At 21.0% G+C, this 21,411-nt stretch overlaps 3 protein-coding genes across 5 annotated transcripts; 2 read left to right on the forward strand and 1 right to left on the reverse strand.

Moving 5' to 3' along the window:
* Positions 1-2,258: 2,258 nt before the first annotated feature.
* On the reverse strand, positions 2,259-6,647 carry LOC102674463 (ATP-dependent RNA helicase DHX8). Its single transcript, XM_006624265.2, has 6 exons — positions 6,348-6,647; positions 6,070-6,155; positions 5,262-5,978; positions 4,952-5,193; positions 4,566-4,870; positions 2,259-4,470 (listed from the first exon to the last, which is right to left on the reverse strand). Exons 1-6 carry the CDS (start codon positions 6,439-6,441, stop codon positions 2,351-2,353), a joined length of 3,564 nt encoding a protein of 1,187 aa, XP_006624328.1. The 5' UTR covers positions 6,442-6,647; the 3' UTR covers positions 2,259-2,350.
* A 997-nt stretch (positions 6,648-7,644) lies between these two features.
* Positions 7,645-11,483, forward strand: LOC102674672 (protein fem-1 homolog B-like). The gene is made up of 9 exons (XM_006624267.2): positions 7,645-8,585; positions 8,682-9,022; positions 9,087-9,247; positions 9,364-9,524; positions 9,613-9,756; positions 9,828-10,057; positions 10,434-10,550; positions 10,868-10,974; positions 11,198-11,483. Exons 1-9 carry the CDS (start codon positions 8,040-8,042, stop codon positions 11,353-11,355), a joined length of 1,965 nt encoding a protein of 654 aa, XP_006624330.1. The 5' UTR covers positions 7,645-8,039; the 3' UTR covers positions 11,356-11,483.
* Positions 11,484-13,672: 2,189 nt separating this feature from the next.
* Positions 13,673-16,027, forward strand: LOC102674808 (putative lipoyltransferase 2, mitochondrial). 3 transcript variants are annotated; one of them, XM_006624271.2, is made up of 6 exons: positions 13,673-13,726; positions 14,045-14,175; positions 14,275-14,499; positions 14,575-14,719; positions 14,924-15,025; positions 15,107-16,018. In XM_006624271.2, exons 1-6 carry the CDS (start codon positions 13,676-13,678, stop codon positions 15,167-15,169), a joined length of 717 nt encoding a protein of 238 aa, XP_006624334.2. In that variant the 5' UTR covers positions 13,673-13,675; the 3' UTR covers positions 15,170-16,018. The 3 variants fall into 3 exon arrangements, with proteins under 3 accessions (XP_006624334.2, XP_006624332.1, XP_006624331.1); XM_006624269.2 differs by lacking the exons at positions 13,673-13,726; positions 14,275-14,499; positions 14,575-14,719 and having other exon boundaries at positions 14,049-14,175; positions 15,107-16,027; XM_006624268.1 differs by lacking the exons at positions 13,673-13,726; positions 14,045-14,175; positions 14,275-14,499 and having other exon boundaries at positions 15,107-16,027.
* The last annotated feature ends 5,384 nt before the right edge of the window (positions 16,028-21,411 follow it).

Here is a 21,411-nt window from a genome sequence, read left to right on the forward strand (position 1 = left end):
ATAATATATAATATAAAATATATATAATATATATAATATGAAAATAATTATTTTATTTAAAAATAAAAATTATGTATAAAAATTTGTATATTTTGTATATTCTAATTTATACATTAATTTATTATCTTCATAAGAAATTTATGTATTTAAGTATTTAAATTTAATACAATGATTTTGTGATTAAAAATAAAATATTAAATTAATAAATTAAAACTCTTATTATTTAATGTAAAATATAAAATACGAATATCATAAGTATTAAATTTTACTTGAAAATATTTTATATTTTTATATTTTAATCATTAACCCTTTGCTCTTCAACGATGACTTTTGGTCACCACTTAAGTTAATGCCATAACTCCAGCGGTGACTCTCCAGCACCACTGGGATTGTTGCGGCAATATTTATTTATTATATCGCCTTGAACGGCGACAATATTTATTTATGTTTGATTTTTTTAGAATATCGCTTCATAAATAGATTCCTAAGCTCTTTACGTATAATCTTATGAGGTGTAATCTTATCTTATAAGTAATTATCTTATGGTAATCTTATCACACCGCACCGAACGTATCGAATGCGCGGATCTGAATCTGGAATTGCTGGTTCGACCGAGCCTAGAGTGTAGAGTTAAATATAATCATAATATGAAAATACATAAAATAAAACTGACTGGCAAAATATCAATATTAATCCTCTTGCTAAATCTTCAAAACTAAAAATATATATATATATATATACAATATAAAAAATTAAGTAATTTTTATTAATACAAAAACTATAAATATAATTAAAGTTAAATAATTAATTAATATATATAGTAATTAAACTTTATTTTGATATAACATTATTTTACTAAATTTTACATTTACTTTTACTAAAAAACTTTTTCTAATAGTGTTTAAGAAATAAAAAATATAAATTTTAATGTCAGGAAATCAAAATAAATATTTAATATAATTCAATGTTAATTCAGATCCATTCCTTAGGTGCTTTGCATTCAAAGAAATTGGTTAAAACTAAAATAACTCTCAGGCATTACAAAAATACTAATACTAAACATATATCAAATTTAATCAATCTATCAATTAACTTTCTTTTCATTGATTTTAGTGGGCTTGAAATATAATATAAAGAGCTTTATTTTGATAATTTTAAAGCATTCGTTTTTTTTTTTTTTATATATATATAACTAACGACTTAGTTCTTGAATTATTTTAAAAATTTTTATCATTATAACATTGCTTATGCGAATATATCCGTAATATGAATCAGTATGCAATTTAAAAGTAGCAGTAATATACATATTATACACATAAGTGAGGTGGTCGAAAATCTATTTTATCAGATAGACGAATGGAAACTTTTTTAAGATTTCCTTTGTGATTTGCATATAACAAAAAAATTTTATTTATTATAATTCCGATTGCTCAAAAATTATTTTATTTTCATATTATTTTATTCCGCAGATTCGAAAGAATGCCTGTTATGAATGGATACTTCTAGCGAAAACTTATTAATATAGATAGACAAAATTTAGTATTAATACAAAAAATTTTTATCAATATTTCAGAAACTAAAACCGAATAATGCATTATAAATTATATATAATAAATAAATTATATAAATATTATATATAAATTAATTAATAAATAAATTATATAAAAAAAAATTATTTAAAATATTTTTTTCATTTTATTAAATTTATTTATTTATTTATTATTATTATTATTTATTTATTATTTAATTATTTAAGTAAATAAATTTAATAATTTAATAATTTTTGTTACAAGAAAAAAATTCAAAAAATATGATAATTACATATTTTTTATTTGTATTTTTTTATTTTTCTAAGATACGCATTTCATCATTTTAGTTTTAAAAACAAAATGTAAAAAATAATCACTAATATAATTAATTCTATACTCTAGCTAATTCTATAAATGTCACATATATATTAATCAATATTAAATTCAAAAAACTGTATCGCTTATACTTTTTAAAATCAATTCAAAAATATTTAGTCTTAATATTTTTCGAAATTTGAAAAATATGCATTTGATGATTACATATGATAGATATATAAAATGAAAGTTACAATAGAAGATAATTGCCTCAAATTATTTTGTATAATTTATATACGAAATTAAATATTCATTATAAATATCAAATATTATTAGAATTATCTACAGAAAGTAACATTCTATGTATAATAAAAATGTATTTTTATATCATACATAAAAAAAAACAAAAAAAAATATTTGTATGTATGAATATTTATTCATATGTTATTTCTTAATTAATGACTGTACAAAATATTATTTACAAATATATATATATATAATAAATATTAATTACGTCTTCTTCGAACTCTTGATATTCGCCAAGCATTCGGTTCTTCATATTTATTATAAAGTGGTTCTAATCTTTGATTTTTCTTGAATTTACTTAGTTTAGTTGGATCACTAAACTTGAAAAATGCTGGAGCAAACTCTACTAACCATTTAGGATCTATAGTTGTCACTTCTCTCATATATTCTTTTGTTGTTTGTACTAATTCATGATAAATGACCCATTCTGGTTGTCTATTAAATAATGCGCTACTTGGATGAATATAGACAACTTGACTATCTACTAAAGTTCTGTATCCTTCTTGAGGATCTTTTTTCGCAGCATTTCGAAAGAAACCAGAACAAACAGCTTTCTGAATTCTTACAGTGTTCTTACCAGCAGATACTACATCCAATTTGTGTCTATCCATTATACCTAATAATTGTTTTCGAACATCCTGAGCGCGTTTTAATGTTCTAATTTGTACAAAATTTTCGTAACACCATGCATTACTAAACTTGTTATTTCTCCAGGAATTATAAACTGCTAACAAAGTTAAATGATCACCTTCTGGTTGATTGAACTTGGCCTTTTTTTGATCTGCTAAAGCTTGTTTATCTTTTGGCCTATAGAAGACATTTTGAACAGATAACATGCTGACAATAGTTAATATTTCATCAGAACATTGAAGATGCACACTCATGATGAGCATTTTGGATAAATTAGGTTCTAGAGGAAACTCTGCCATTCTTCTGCCTAATCTGGTTAATAAACCTTCATTATCTAATGCACTTAAGCTATGCAAAGATTCTAAAGCCATAATAAGAGACTCCACAGGTGGAGCATCCATAAAATCAAAGTGTAATAAGTCATTGATACCCATAGTTTTTAATTGCAACACTGTGGTTGCCAAGTTAGTACGTTGAATTTCTGGAACTGGCGTCGGAAGCATTTCATCTCTATAAGCTCTTTCTGTGTAAAGTCTATAACATTTTCCTGGTCCAGTTCTTCCAGCTCTACCAGCTCTTTGTTTTGCAGCTGCTTGACTTATTGGTGTTACTATAAGACTATCCATTCCAGTCTTAGAATTATACACTTTCTGTTTAACAAATCCTGGATCAACTACATAATAAATTCCATCAATAGTTAAACTTGTTTCCGCTATATTAGTAGCTATCACTACTTTTCTGGAACCAGGTGGAGCTGGTTCGAATATTCTGGTCTGCATCTCCGAAGGAAGTGCCGAATATACAGGTAAAATAATTAATTCAGGCACATCGGGACCTAAAGATTTCATACGTTCATATAAAATTTCGCAAGCTGTATCAATTTCTTCTTGACCAGTCAGGAATAGAAGTATGTCTCCTGGAGGTTCTCTTAAATGTATTTGCATTACTGTTATTAGTGCAGCATCTAAATAATCTGTTTCAGGTTCTTTAGTATACATGACTTCAACTTCGAATGTTCTGCCAGGAATAGTGAAAATGGGTGCTTCAAAAAAATACTGAGAAAACTTTACAGCATCCAAAGTAGCACTTGTAACAATCAATTTTAGATCTGGTCTACGACGTACAGCTTGTTTCAATAATCCAAAAAGAACATCCGTATGAATAGTCCGTTCATGTGCTTCATCCAACATAATTACGGAATATGTTTTTAAATCAAGATCCATAAGACATTCTCGAAGCAACATACCATCAGTCATATACTTTATATTAGTTTCTGGTCCAGTACAATCTTCAAAACGAATTGTATAACCAACTTCTTGTCCTAAACGGCAACCAAATTCTTCCGCCACTCTTTTAGCAACTGACATAGCTGCTACTCTTCTAGGTTGAGTACAACCGATCTTTCCACGGGCAGTAAATCCTGCTTCACCTAGAAACTGTGTAATTTGGGTAGTTTTTCCTGATCCTGTTTCACCAATTACAATCAAAATTTGATTATCAGTAACAGCTTTAACTAAATCGTCCCTGAGTTTATATATTGGTAAACTCTGACGCTGTTCAAGAAGAGTTAAATTTGTTTTCTTGCCAAAAGAAGATTTTTTCCCTCCTATAACGTGTTTTTTCCACTCGGGAAGATCTTGAGTTTGAAGGCCAATCCCGCGCATGTTTGCAGCTAAAGTTCTGCTTTCAGCTATAGAATTTATGAAAATTTAATGTACTCTTAATGTAAATATTATATTTTATATTAAAATATTTATAAAAATACAAAAAAAATAAATTGATTACCTTCAGGTAAAGGATCAATCCAATTTTTATTAAGACCTGTTGGAACAGAATCCATTTCTTGTTCTCTTTGCAACATTTTTTGTTCCCTTCTTTCTTTTGCTAAAGCACTTTGCATCATTGCAGCTTGTGCTAAAGAACCATCAGGATTTTTTACTATACGGACAGGACTTAAATCTCCAAGAGCTCTTCCATGTCCATGCAAAAATGGCGGTTCTTCTTCTACTAATTCTATTTCAACATCTTCTTCTTCATCATCCTCACGTGGAAGAATTCCAGTTTCCATATCGAATTCTGGCAATTCACTCCTATAACACAAATAAAAATCAAATTACGAAATTATTATATATATTATGGAATTTAATTATTTAATTAGTTTTAAATAATACCTATCGATACAAGAAGCAGCAAGCATTTGTTTAATTTCCCATTTTTCTGGAGATGATAATCTTTGCACTCGTTTCCTAGAATAAGTTTCATCTTCATCCCAATTACCCTGAAGTTCTAACAAAGAAGTAGGTCTATCTGGATTTCTTAAATGTTTTTCATCTTCTTCGGTTTTAGTAACAGTCACTACAGGATTCAAATCTCTACCAGTTTCTTGATCAACATCTTTCATACTTAAAGAAACCTATTAAAATTCTTAAATTATTATAAAAAGAACATGAAATATCTATTTTATTTTAGAAATTCTCATACCTTTTGTCCACCTATATTGAGAACCTTGACAAGCACTTTCTGTCCTCTAGATACTACATCACTCGCACTCGCAACTCTTCCCTCTCTTCTTAATTGTGAAATATGAACTAAACCTTCCCATCTTCGTTTCAAGCCTTCTAATTGAACGAAACAACCAAAAGGTACAATATTAGCTACTTTTCCTGAATAAATTTTACCAACTTCTGGATCCATGGAAAGTTCTTCTGCAGATCGTGATCTAGATCGATCAGATTTATTAGAATATCTATCTCTATGAAATTTTCTATCTCTCGATCTAGACCTCTTACGATCTCGAGATCTATGACGTCTTCTGTCTCTAGATCTTGATCGATCTCGTGATTTTGAACGGGATCTAGATCTGGATTTGTATCTTCTATCTTTACGATATGGTGAACGTGATTTATGTCTTCTTCTATCTTTTGATCTACTTCTTCTAGAATGTTTATTTTTTTTATCATTATTATTTGATTGATCATCTTGTTTGCTAGATTTTTTTGATGGTGCTAATTCCTCTAAACTAGCCATAGCACTACTGACTATATCATCTACTGTTTTTGGCTCTTCATTTGGTAGAGCTAAAACAGGGAATTTTTGAGCTAATTCATCTTGTTTTGTTGTAGATTTTGATAACTTTTCCTGAGACTTAGTTGGCTTCATATGCTGTATTATTCTTAACAGATTAGCCATAAAAGATTCCTAAAAAATAATCAAATATTAAAATATATATAAATAATAAAAAAAATAAAGAAAGTGAAAAAAAAGAAAGTTGAGTTTTATACATTATTACCGAAAATTCTGCTCCATTTTCTATAAGAACCTTCTTAAATTTATCAAATGTATTATTTTTCTCTGCCAAATGAATTATGAATTCAGCTATAAGAAAATAAAATAATTTAATAATAATAATTGAATAATAGATTAATAAATAAAAAAATTGATGAAAATTTTCTAATAAAAAAAAATTAATAAAGAAAAACAAAAAAAATATGATATATGATATATTATATATGAAATAGGTTAGAGAAGAAATCGATGTTTTATGTTATATAAAATAATTTTTTTTACCTAAATCTTTGTCATTTAATCCTAAATGATTTTCTAATTCTGTACAAATTTTTGACACTAATGATAAATGTTCAAGCTTTGCAACTTCATCCATTTTTATTATTATTTAAAATAGTATATGCTTTGAAAAAATGATACTGCCAAGTTTCATACCATAGTTCGTACTTCCAATTGACAATTTGTTTTTCAAGTTGATATTTCGAAATTTGCAATAAAATAAGGTGGTAACTCTGCTAAAAAATAAACATTTTTAAATACTCATAATTTTTGATCTTGAATGATGATTTTCTAATATTAAAATTTATATATTTTAAATTCATTGAATAATATCTAATAATAAAAAAAGAAAAATAAATAAAAATACAAATTTGTTCTAATCATTCATCATAATATATATGCATATATTTTTATATACATATAAATGAAAATAAAAATAAATGTATGATATAAAAAATGTGTATGTAATTTTAAAATCATTATTTGTTCTTTAAAAACATACTTGAATGTTATATTATATTATATTTATATGTTTATATTCATGTTTTTCGTAGCGAAAATGAAAATTAATTATAATTATAATTATCCAGAATTTGTTGTTCAAAATTGATACTATTGTTTTGTTACATAAATTGATTATTTTCATGAAAATATAATTGAATTCAATATTTTTCTTTTTTTTAATAAAGATTTTTTTTTTTAAGATTTTGTAAGATTATTGATCTTTTTATAATATATTTTTATACAGAAAATTGTAATATTCTTAAAAATCAATTTTATGATTCCTTTAAATTTTAATCACGTGGTTTTATTTACATCTATTAAATCATTATGATATATAGTTAGATATATAACGAATGATAAAGAAATTATACTGTGATAAAAATATAATAAAATATTCTAAAAGATTAAAGATTAATTTTTTAAGTAAGTTTATATTACATTTCTAATGTTAATAAATTGTAAATAAATAAAAAAATTTTTGATTAATAAAAATACAAATTTAATTATATCAATAAAAATAAAAAATAAAATATTTCATTCGATCTTTTCTTCCTTCTTACTTCTTCATTAATAGTTCTACAGTATAAAGAAAAGGGGAAAGAGGTTTGTACTTTATTATTATAATTTTTTATAAAATTGTGTTTTACAGCCTTAAATACATTCAGAAATTTGAAACTCTTAAAAATAACATATATATTTTTAAATTTTATGCTTTATATGAACGATATTTTTCATAGATTTTATATTGATATATTGTTTATTTTCTTTAATGTCATCATAGTTAAAGTACAAAGTAAATTAACGGTATCAAAAAAAAATTAAATATGTTTGTTTCAATTTTCTGTTTAACGTTTTCAAAAATGAAGTGAATGTGACTAAAATAGAACTTATGATAGTATTAATATGTATTGAAAGTCTGAAAATAATTATTAAGTTGTTATAAAAATAGCAGTGAGTGAAACAAAAGTGAATGAGATTGATTAATATTTTATTATATTATTACAAGATTATTGATATTATATAGTTTTGAAAGAAATTTAAGATTTTTCTAATATTCAATGTATATTATGAAAGTTTCAAGGTTAGAATGACCAACAAATTTCGTGAAGAAGGAGAACTATATACAATACTAAAAGTATTTTTGTAACATACTTAATATAAAAAAAATTTATAAAATAAATATTCGAGAAAATGGAAACTATTAAATTAAATGAAAATCCAGTACAAATATCACAATTTTTAACGCGTGTTTATTATGCTGCTAAAGATGGTATGGCTATTATTCTTTATAATCTTCTTAGTAGCCAAGATCCTAACATGGTTAATATTATCATTAATCAAAAAGTATTGGAAGATGATGGACAGCATTGTACACCTCTAATAGTAGCTGCACGATATGGTCGTATTAAAGTAGTTAAAATATTACTCGATAAATTTAAGCCTGACTTGGAGCAGGAAGGATCAGTTAAATTTGATGGATACATTATTGAAAGAGCAACTGCTTTATGGTGCGCTGCTGGTGCAGGACATTTGACAATTGTGAAGATATTAGTAAAAGCTGGTGCCAATGTTAATCATCCTACTAAAAGTTTATCTACTCCATTGAGAGCAGCTTGTTTTGATGGACGATTAGATATAGTCAAATATTTAATAGAGCATAATGCAGATATAAATATTTTAAATCAGTTTAATAATACATGTCTAATGATTGCTTCATATAAGGGTCATTTAGATATAGTAATTATTGCTTTAATAATTATCACTTTAATAAGTTAAAATTATATATTTAATTTATAATATGAATTTTAGCATTTTTAATTATATTTCTAACAGGTGACATTTCTTTTGCAAAAAGGTGCAAATCCAAATGAAAAAGCAAATTGTGATACTACTGCATTACATTTAGCAGCTGAACGTGGATATACTAATATAGTATCTGTATTATTAAAATATGGAACAAATATGACAAAAGATACTAATGGAATGACACCATTGACAGTAGCAGCTGAACGGACTAGAGCTGAAGTTGTAGAATATATAATAAAAAATGTGAAACTTACTAAAGAAGAAACAATTGAAGCTTATGAACTTCTTGGCGCTTCTTATGCTAATGATGAACGCAATTATTGTTTAATATTAGCATATAAATATTTATGGAAAGCAATGAAATATAGGTAAAAAGTACTTATAATTTTATAAAGTGTTTAAAATCAATTAACTAATTCTTAGATGTTATAGATTTAAAGATCGACGAAATATTATTTATAAAAAATTAGGCGAAGGTATAAAAGCATATGATAATTGGAAAGAGTGCGAGACTCCAGAAAAATTGAGAAGTATTAGAAATAATCAATATTATATGCATATGGAATCATTGACTATACGAGAAAGGATATTAGGTTCGAATTTTATTCTAATAAATAATGATTAGGATAAATAAGTAGTATATATACATAAAAAAGTTTTTTATTTTTTTTTATTTTAATCATTTTATCTTAAACTATTTCAATATTAGGACAACATAATCCAAAACTACCACAACATATTGTATTTAGAGGAGCAGTTTTTGCAGATAGTGCTAGATTTGATAAATGTATAGATCTCTGGCTTCATGCATTATACTTGAAACAGTTAAATAATATGTCAGTTATAAAAGATCTTTTAAGGTTTGCACAGGTATTTTAAATCTTTAGTTATCAAATAATTAAAAAAAACTTATTATTTTTTTATATTATTTCTTTTTCTACTTTATATCTTTTTGTAGGTATTTTCACAAATGATAGATATAGAAGTATATCTTGATCTCTCTCATGTATTGAATGTTCTAGAAGCCTGTGTAATAGAACTTACTCGTAATAAAGCTAAAGTTAATAATCCTGGTTCTGAGGAAGATATTGAACAACATATTGTAAATTAAAAAATTGATTTATGTGTTGAATTAACAATTATGAAATAGCTTTTACAAAATAAAAATTGCAGGAGGAGATTGAATCAAATATTACAACTACATTGTATATAGTAACAATATTAACAAAACTTTTAACATTAAATGAAAACAAATATGAAGAACAAGATAAAAATAAGGCATATCAATTAGTTCATAAACTTTGTGTTCTACGATTACGTTTAAAAGATGGTCAAACATTATTACATCTTGCTGTAAATGCGGCTACTGTTGTAGATGATTTTCATACTAATTATGTTTGCAAGTAAGTTTATAAATATAAATATTTATATTTAACTAATTATAATTAATTTATAAATATTTATAAATATATTTATAAGTTTATAAGATAAATTTTTTTTGTTACATTTGATAATATATATCATTAATATCGATAAACATATTTATTATGTATTATCGTTTTAATATTCCAATAAACTTGAAATATATTATTAAAGATATCATCTTAAACAATTTTTATTTTATACATAACAATTTAGTTTTGAAATTATATGCAAAAATATTTTTCATATGTTTCATATATTCTGATACAACTGTTTCCAACTTATATCAATTTATTAAAAAATAATATTTTATATTTTTATTTTTTGCATAAATATCTGAAATGAATTTTTTTACAGATTCCCTTGTGCTGCAACAGCTAAATTATTTATATCTTGTGGTGCTGATGTAAATGCAATGGATAATGAAAGAAATACACCATTACATATTATTGTTAGCTATAGGGAACCTATTAGGTATAATTTTATTAAATAAATTAAATTTCTATAGTTAGATATAGATATGTATTTATTTTGTATCTGAGAACGAAAGTGACTCGTTTTTTCATCATTTATATAATAGAATAGAAAAACAAAATTATGATCATATATTAGCAACATTAAACTTAAAATTTTTCATACTAATAAATTTTCAATTTTGATAAAATAAAAAAAAAAACATTAAAATTAAAAAAAGTGAATTTAAATTCATTTAGTTCTCAAATATAATATTACAATATTATTTTTTATAATTTCATATTATTTTCTATTATATCATACTTGAAATTTTACAGCGATTTTATGACTCTTCATTCCATTATTATGGCACTTATAGAAGCTGGAGCTCATATGGACATAGTAAATAGCAATGGAAAAACTCCATATGATGCTGTCACTACAGGTTTTTTCAAATAAATTTAAAAATATAATATAAATTATATAAATTTATATTAAAAAATTAAAATTTATATTAAAAAAAATAAAATTAAAATTTTTTTAATTGTAACAATTGATTTTATAAATCTATGTAATATTAATGAATGTAATATAATTTATTTATTTTGTTAAATATTTTAAATTATTAAATTTAATATAATTATATAATCAATTTTATTTTCATATAGGTGTAGCAGAAATAATATTAAGGACTCAAACAAAATTATCCTTAAAATGTATGGCTGCAAAAGCAATAAATGCTTATAATTTATCATATTGTGGAAATGTACCACGTTCTTTGGAAAGTTTTATTGAACTTCATGGATCCGGCCCTAATCGAGGTTAAAAGCAATTATTAAATGAAGCAGTAATAGATATATTACATAGATATTTATATTAAATATAACCAATTAAAATTATTTATTCTTGACGCGTGAGCTTTTTGAGAGTGTAATGCACGAAATTTTTAAAATTGTTTAATAATTTCTTATTTGATTAATAAGATTTTTTATTAATAAAACAATTATATAAAAACAATTCTTACATTAACTACATGCAGGTAACGAATTTAAAATAAGAAAAATATTACAAGTTTTTGATAGATAAAACCAAACAAAATTAATTATTGATTTTAATTATTTAACAATTTCTTAAATCAAAGAAAATCTACAGATATGAATGATCTTTTAATTATTAGACAGAAAAAAATTAACAATTATTAATTAGATTATTTAATACCAAATTTTTATTATATACATTATAAATATATTATATCTTTCAAAAATTTTTTTTTCACATAATAGTATTATTAATTAATAATTAAAAAAGAAATACACATTTATAATGTACATACGTGATTTATACATAAAATAAATATATAATAAATTATACATAAAATACAGCATTGTTCCAAAAAAAGTAACAGTCATCTAAAGAATATTACTATCTTTATTTCTTTTTTTAAAATCGCCCGCAAAATGAAAAAATGAGAGATCTATAAAAGCGAAAAGCTATAAATCTTTACATTATTTAGAATTATTTAATAATAGAACAAATTTTTATAATTCTTTTTTAAAAAATAATGTTGTTATTGATAAACTATTTTACGATTTGTCGTTATTACTCATTTTTCATGTTTTTTCTCATTTCTTTGAGTTAAAATAATAATTTTGAGTGATATGCTTTTTTTGGAACAATATTGTAATATTAAATCTACATTACAAATTGTAATTAAATGTATATATGATATGAATGAATAATGTATAATCATGTACATATATATAGGTATGTATATATATTAATAAATGTATGTATGTGTGTATGTATGATATTAATAAATGATATGATATTAATATAATAAATATATAGTACTCATAAGTTGTTCAAAATAATCGCAATTGATAATTGCCAACCAATAACAAAAATAGAAAAGATTTTTGTAATGTTTTTTGTAATTTTTCATGTATTTCATCAATAATATATTATTTTCTAGTAGATCTTTTGTATAATTCTTTTTTTTTTATAATATAAGAATTTCAGAATAATTAGGTGTGATCTTGAATTATATTTTTCAACATTCAAAATATGTATATATTTATATAAGTTTTAATTATGGACAGATCTTGCTAAATATATTACATATTAATTTAAATAAAATTAGATTATTATGATTTAAATTCAAATACATAAAAAAGAAATTATAATATACAAGAAAAGGACTCTGATTTTATAATAAAATCACATTTATTGTGCATGCAAAGATTCTTCCATAGACATGTTGCTAAAATTTTCATATATTCTCGAAATCACTTTATTTATTCATTACTTGTTTATGTTTAAAAAATATTTAGTAAAATCTCATAAAATGTAATTCAATTAAGAGATCAAAATTTCCTTTTACTCCCATTATAATTCTATTAGAATTGAAATAAAATTAATACATGATAAAATAAAAATTAATATAAATAAAATATAAATAAAAACTCGTCTATAAATAAAATAAAATTTAATCAAATCAAATTTTTTTTATCATTGGATATAAATATTATTTTGTTAATTTATTAATACTAAAATTATAAATACTAATAAAGATTAAGAAATTAAAATGATTATTGTTGAAAGAATGTAAAGTGAGTGTTTTTAAAATTGATTGAAATTATAAAATTTAGATTTTGAAAATTAAATTGTAAAATTTATTATTTATAATCTCAAAATTAAAGCTATTTATTTGTTTGTTAAATTATAATTATTTTTTTAATTTATTATTTAATTGAAATGTTAAAAAGAATAAATTTAAATTATTATATTATACATTTAGTGTAGAGTTATTATATTTTTAAAATTATTTTTTCAAATTACATCATTAAGAACGAAATAATTATTCATGAATAACAATTTAATCTTTAAGTAAAAATGATTATGAAATAATATAAAATATGATTGAAATCCAGAGAATTTATAATACTAGAGATTTAGAATACTAAAATTTAATGTAGTATTGATGAGTACATTTTATTTTGTTAGCCAATAATAGTTAGCAAGAGTCAATAGAAGCAACTTTTGAATGAGGTATAAAATTAAAATAAAAAAGATATTTTTGTGAATAAGTAAAAAAGTTTTTTTCATTTAAATTTTAAATTTTATTAATAAAATTATTTTTTTTAATAATGATTGCATGTAATTCTCAACAAATAATTTCCATTAATAAATCCAAAGAGGTTAATATTATTTATTATTCCTTTAATTATATAATATATATTGATATACATGTAATATAACATTGATATTATATGTGAGAATTAAATTAATGTATAATAAAAAAATAAAAAATCTATTTTAAAAATTATTGATTATCTGCATTAATATTAATTTTTTAATTTGATTAGTGTAATTAGTTAATATTTAATAATATTTATTATAAAGTATAATTAATGTTATAATGCATACTTAACCTATTTTAAATTATAATAAATTCAATTATATTTATAAATATAAATTTATAAGTAGTTTAATATAAATTGCAAATATTTCAATAGGAAGAATCGCAAAACAAAATTTTTACAAAAGAAGAAGTTGATATATCCAAATTTCCAATAATTGAATTTAAAGGATATGTTAATTGTGTCAGTGGTTTTAATGATTGTGCTATGATTTGTGATGATATTATGTAAGATTTATATCAAATTATTTTAAAATTAATATGAAATATATAATATAAAAAACAAAATATTAATATGCTTTGAACATTTTACTATAATTTATTTAGAAAAGAAGTAGAAAATTCTGATCATAAAGAAATAATAATAGGATTTGATTTGGAATGGCCTTTTAATTTTCATACAGGAAGTGGAAAAACAGCCTTAGCACAAATTTGTTTTAATGAAACTATTTGTTATTTATTACATATATATTCATTAAAGAAACTACCTGCAGCATTTGTAGTTTTTTTAAGTCATCCAAAAGTAAGATTAGTTGGAGTGAACATAAAAAAGTATGCTAATTATAATAAAGCATTATTATAATACAAATTATGTAACAAAATTTTTCATAATTTATCTTTTTACAGTGATATTTGGAAATTAGGCAGAGATTTTAAAGAATTTCCTGCTTCTAAAATTATTGAAAATAATTGTATTGATAGTGGTAAATTTGCAAATGAAATATTAAATAGATCTTGTCGATGGAGTTTAGAAAAATTAACAGCATATTTGGTTAGTTTATTATATACATCTTAAATTTTTAATCCAATATTCTAATATTCTTTATTATTATGGAAAATAATAAATATGAAATGGAGTTAATATTTATTATCTTTTTATTTATTTACAATTTATTTATATTATTATATTATATATTTATATTATTAAATTAGGATTTCTGATTTATTAACAATTTAATTTTTTTTTTGATTTTAGTTAAAAAGAAAACTCAATAAAAATCCAAAAGTAAGAAAAAGTAAATGGCATTTATATCCTTTAAGTAATGAACAAAAAGTATATGCTGCAACAGATGCTTATGTATATTTTTCACTATTATTATTAATATTATCATTTTCAATTTCTAATTTTAATATTAAATATATTTATATTTTTTTTTAGGTTTCCTGGCTCTTACATACAATTATACAAAAACAGGCAGATATTAAAAAAAATGTGATATAAAATGTTCAAATTAAATATTAAAATTATGTATAATAGTAAAAAAAATTAAATTTTGAAAAAATATATAATACAATATATTATCTCATTATGTCTACAAAAATAATCAAAGTTTTGTGGACAGGTAGATTAAGTTATAATTCTGGCCTTAAATTACAAAAAATATTGTCTGATCGACATCATCAGAAATTAAAAAATGAGAATTGTAATACATTAATATTGATTGAACATAATCCAGTATTTACAGTAGGAATCAGAGATAAAATCTATACAATAGAAGATGAAGAGAAATTAAAAAATTTAGGTGCAGAATTTTTTAGAACAAATCGAGGTGGTCTTATAACTTTTCATGGACCTGGACAATTAGTAGCATATCCCATATTAAATTTAAAGGAATTTAAGAATGGCATTAAATGGTATGTTTGTCAAATAGAAAATATGATTATTCGTTTATGTGCAAAATATGGTATTAAAGGTGAAAAATCTTCTGACACTGGTATATGGATAAATGATAAAAAAATCTGTGCTATTGGTATTCATGGATGTCGTTATATAACAACACATGGTTTAGCTTTAAATTGTAATACAGATTTAAATTGGTTTAATCATATTGTTCCCTGTGGTATTGAGGGAAAAGGTGTAACAAGTATTAGTCAAGAACTTAATACAAATGTTACTATTCAAGATGTATTACCTTTATTTCAAAATGTTTTTCAAGATCAGTTTGAATGTACATTAATTGAATATTCAGTTGAAGAATCTTCTCAATTACTTAAACTTGTCAATAATAGTATATATTAATATAATATTTATTTTCAAAAATAATAAATAATGATTTGAAATATATTAAAACATAAATAATTTTGATCACAAAAATATTTAACCATTTGAAAATTACACTTTCTTTTTCATAAAATGCATTATATTTTATACATTTTATTATGCATTCTCTTTATTAATACACACACACACATATATGTAAAATATAAAAGAGAATGCTTTATGATTAATTATATAATATTTTTGTAAGTATCATTTATATTTTACATAAGTATTTATATAATGAAATATAGTATTTTTGAAAAATAATAGATATAAATAATAAATGATTCAAATTTAATCATAATTGCCAGATATAGAAAAAATTAGAAAAGATTGTTTTCTTTGTTTTAAATTTTTTAGTTAAATTTAAATTATGATGTTTTGCAATTAACTTATTTTTTTGATTGTTTTTTTATTTTTTTGATTGATGTGTGGCCAATATTTATAGCTGAAAAATATGTAATCAATCCTCATAATTTGATTAATTCATTTTGTATTTTATTGAAATGCATATAAACTTTAAAAGTTAATAATTTAACATTGATGATTATTTATGAGAAATAGATAGATAATATTTTGAATATATCTCAATATAGGTTATAAGAATATGTAATAAAAAACAACATTTATAAATTTGACTTTTTTCAGGCATTATCTCAAATAATTATTATCATATGTTTCCTATAAAACTATACAATTTTTACTTGAAATATTTTTGCTATTTATAGAAATAATTGTATGATATTATATTTAAATTCGTTCGATATTTTTCACACGCAATGTATAAAATATGCGATAAACAAAATAATTTCTTTAATTTCTTTGGGGAAAGAATGATTCTTTCTGTCAAAATTATTTCTTTTATTCTGACTGTAGAACTACGATGCTTTTTGATTTTGATACAATCTATATCATTTATATACAATTAAACAAAATTGCATTTATTATATATTATTACTATATTATAAAAGTTTTCATTATTTTTAAATAATTTTTATTTTCTTGTTTGTAAGATATTTTACAATTAGAAAAAAATAAAATAAATAATTTTTTTAAATCGACTTTTTTGAATTCTATTCATAAATGTCTCTTTATTTAATAATTTAGTATTCAAAATTTTTTAATTTTCTTTGCAATTCTAATTATTAGATAAGTCTAATTATTAGATAAAATTTTTTGCTATATGTAGCAATAATTATTTTGCAATTAAAAAAAATTAAATTTTTTTTTCATATTAAATATTTATCTTAAATAACATAAATATATCTTATGTGTGATTATAGAATATTCCGAACATTCCCAATTCAAGAAAGTCTATATCTTTTATATATTTTCATTAAATTCTTTAAATATTTTAGAAGAATCCTATTTGCAAAATGTTATAAGGACATATTGATATATTATATTGATATTATACATATTGATATATACATATTGATATTATGCTTTTAATTATATACAACATCTATAGGCAATGAGATATTTTCTCTATGCATACAGTACTTAAAGACCCGATGCTCATTTGATTAAAAAAGTTTTAAAATTTGCTCAATTTCATTTATAACTGATAAAAAAAAATTCTTTTATAACTGATAGAAAAAAATATTCAGTAATAAATTTAAATCTATTTTTTATATATAATCTACTTCGTTTCATTATAAATATTTTGTTTATGCAAAGTATAAAAAACGAAATAAAATATTTTCAATGCATAAATTACAATTGTTGGATTATTTATTAAATCATGCTGTCAATTATTATACAAAAAAAGAGTATTAAATTTTCGTTAATATATTCAATTTTCTCATTCTATTTTACATTCTTCTTTTCATTCTTACATTTTTTATGTTTGTAATTTACTTTTTTAATGAATATAATCCATATACGTACTATATAAGTAACACTATATAATATAATACATAAATAATACTATATAATATAATATACAGTAATAATACATAATATACTAATATATATTATATACTATAATCATTTCCTTTAGATTAAATTAAAGAAAATTTTAAAATATAATATATTTATATAAATATAAATGTATTTAAAATTGAAAATTGTATGAAAATATGAAAAATGATGAGATCATTCATTGTTTTTTCCATTTAGTAATGATATCAATATATATTTGATTAGTTGTTATGAAATACATACATTTCCGGTCACAAAAAGACAAAATCAAAAAACAGTCGATAGGTTGCAATGAAAGTCACTAGATATAATTAGAAAATAATAGAAAAAGAATCTTTAAGATTAATGGTGAGAGATGCATCTTTTAGCAATATAATGCAACGAAGAGATATCGATATATTACATTTCTGTTTCTAAATAATTTGTGAATATTTATAAAGTGAAATTTTTGCTGATTTTTTTTTAGTGATTAATTTTTTTATAATTTTATATTATGTTTTAGTGAATTTAAAAAATTGTAAATATAATCTAAATTCAGGTAAAGTAAATGTTTAATATTTTTGCATGAATAATTTAAAAAATTATCATTTATTGAAAAATAGAAAATGGAATGAATGAAAGAAATATTTTTTTTTTTATTATATATAATATATTTTTATTATGTATGAATATGTTCATTAGATTTGGAAATAAACTTATGAACTAATAATAAATAGATAATAATAGCTACATGATTCTCTATTTTAAAGAAAATGTTTAAAAAGCAGATTATAGATAGATAGCATTATCTTAAATTAAGTATTATATTAAAATACTTAATTTTGAATTATTGCAAAAGAATAAAGATATTAGATTCATAAAATTTATTACAAAATATATCATAATTTTTGCATCTAATAAAAATTCATTGGAAAAGTATACCTCTTTTTTTCTTTATCTCTCTATAAATTAAATGTTTGAAAAAGAAGAAGAAAAAAATGATAAAAAGAGTTGCATTCTAATCATACAATAAAAAAGAAATAAAATATTAATGTTATTGAGTAAAGTTGAAATTTTCATTTATATAATCATTTTGATAGAATAAATAATATTATAGCATTGCCAGATTTTAAAATGTAAAAGATGGATCTGTGAAATGAATTTAAATTTTAACAATAATAAAAAATATAACCAATTATAACCATATCAATTATAACCATAATTTTAAAAATCAATAAATTATTATATAACAAATTTCTCTTCAATAGAAGAAAGTATAAATATTTCTGAAATAAAAAATATGGATAAATATTTAAATTTGAATTCAAATATATTTGTTTGATTTCATCAATACATAGCACATCAAATGCTAATTGTAAAAACAATGAAAATTTAAGTATTTTTTGCATTTTTTAAAGAAACAGTTTATAGTAAATTTGTATAATAAAAATTTATATTAATAATTCAAATTTAATATTAGAAAGGCAAAATTTATTAATATTTTGCTTTTTAAGAGTTGATATGAAAATTATATTTTATATCTAATACATAAGTATTTATCAAAAAACTCAAAGAAGTAGAATATTTTAAAAAATATATAAAAAATTATGAATATAGCATATAAAAAATAATTCATTTATAACTGACTAATATTAAAAAGAATTTTGAATTAGTAGAATATATTATTCAGAACTATTAAAGAGAAATCCAAATGCAATAATTAATATTCAAAAATTTTAGTTTTTATACATAAAAAACTATTTCTAATTTTTAAATTTTATTCTTAATATGATTAAAGTGCAATACTCAAAATATTTCAAAACAATGATTTAATTGATTAATCCAATAGATTAATTTATTATATCTTATCAGATATTTATAAATTTTTAAGATATTTAGGTATTAATTTTTTATTGCATGGAAACAGAAAATACTTAAAAGAAATTAATATTATTAATAAAGACAACTTAATTGTCTTAAAAAAAAATTTCCATTGATAAAAAAGCTATAATAATTATTAAATTGCTAACATGCTAACATAATTATTAAATTGCTTTATACAAAATTAAATTTTTATGAACATATGATATGACTATAGAAATTGAGTTTAAATGTAAATTTTTCAAATAATATAATATATATTATATTATATTATATTATATTATTTTAAATATTTTGTATTTTTTGGAATGTAATGTGCACTTCATTTAAATATTTTGCATAAATGCATAAATATATTTATTGTTACAATGATCTAATGATTATTAATAAAAGTAGAAACAAATATATCAAAAAATAATATAAAAATTTATAATAATAAAAACTTATAATAATATTGAAAAATTTATGAATTATCAATTTATTTTTGAAGATGTTTAAATAATATCATTTAATATATAATTTTTAAATTATTTGAAATTTTTAAATATATTAAATATTGAAAATTATAAAAATCAAATATATTATTTCAAATAAATTTTCATATAAATTCTGTAGGATAAATAATAAATTTATTAATTTTTCCACTGAAAAAATAATTATTATAACTAAATGTATTAGAATTTTGAAAAATAACACATTTAGAAATACAATAAAAAATTTTATTTATTTATAAATATATATATTTATAAATATTATTCAAATAACAATATATATTGCATTATTGCATTCACTGTATTCAAATGCAAATTTATATTTTTTCTTTTATTAATAGAAAACGAAAAACTAGAGTGAAATGATAAATAAATTTATAAGAATTTAATTAAATTTCAAAGATAAAAATCAATAGAAACTATTTTTTTTAATATATTATCCTATTTATTATATAAAATTTTTTAAAGTTTTTATAATGTTTTCTACCAAGTATCTTAAAAAAGTATGAAGAATAAAAAAACTATATATCAAAATTTTATGTAGGATGATTATAGGAGATATCATATGTATCTTTTTTAAATAATCAATTTTAAAAGAAAATTTTTCAAACTTTCTCAAATTGATCAAAAATTGATAAAAAATATTAAAAGCATTTTTAAATTTTTTTAGTAAATTAATCATTTATTATCATATATGATTTCCATTAATATCTATATTATCATTTATTTTACCACTATCTGCTACTTTGAATTTATTTATATGTAATTTCATATAATTATTTTGCAAAATAATTTTTGCAATTTTCTTTTCTACAAAGTGCTTTTTTATTTGTCATTTTCTAAATTTTATTCTATATACAATATAAAAGTTTAAAGAATTACTTAAGAGAATTGTTTAAAGAATATCACAATTGTTTAAAGAATTTCACAAATATGATATTTATTAACATGACATAGTTTTTATTATATTTAATTAATGCCAAAAATAATTAAAATTTTTCTCTTTGCATGATAAATTGAAACTTGATAATTTCATGATATATATTTTTCTTTTCTTTAAGAATTTATATATTTTTTTATATAGAATAGAACTATTCTTATAGTAAAAAAAAAAAAAAATAATTGAAGTTATAAATTATTTCATCTTTA

The sequence above is a fragment of the Apis dorsata genome, unplaced genomic scaffold, assembly GCF_000469605.1.
Source record: "Apis dorsata unplaced genomic scaffold, Apis dorsata 1.3 scaffold_1025, whole genome shotgun sequence".
Lineage (NCBI taxonomy): Eukaryota > Metazoa > Arthropoda > Insecta > Hymenoptera > Apidae > Apis > Apis dorsata.

Coding starts and splice junctions, on each gene's coding strand:
- LOC102674463 (XM_006624265.2), bottom strand. CDS start 6,441: ATGGATGAAGTTGCAAAGCTTGAACATTTATCATTAGTGTCAAAAATT. Junction 6,156..6,347: donor ATTAAATGACAAAGATTTAG/GTAAAAAAAATT, acceptor ATTTTCTTATAG/CTGAATTCATAATTCATTTG. Junction 5,194..5,261: donor TCAATATAGGTGGACAAAAG/GTATGAGAATTT, acceptor GAATTTTAATAG/GTTTCTTTAAGTATGAAAGA.
- LOC102674672 (XM_006624267.2), top strand. CDS start 8,040: ATGGAAACTATTAAATTAAATGAAAATCCAGTACAAATATCACAATTT. Junction 8,586..8,681: donor ATAAGGGTCATTTAGATATA/GTAATTATTGCT, acceptor TATTTCTAACAG/GTGACATTTCTTTTGCAAAA. Junction 10,058..10,433: donor CATACTAATTATGTTTGCAA/GTAAGTTTATAA, acceptor ATTTTTTTACAG/ATTCCCTTGTGCTGCAACAG.
- LOC102674808 (XM_006624271.2), top strand. CDS start 13,676: ATGATTGCATGTAATTCTCAACAAATAATTTCCATTAATAAATCCAAA. Junction 14,176..14,274: donor ATGATTTGTGATGATATTAT/GTAAGATTTATA, acceptor TAATTTATTTAG/AAAAGAAGTAGAAAATTCTG. Junction 14,720..14,923: donor AAAAATTAACAGCATATTTG/GTTAGTTTATTA, acceptor TTTTGATTTTAG/TTAAAAAGAAAACTCAATAA.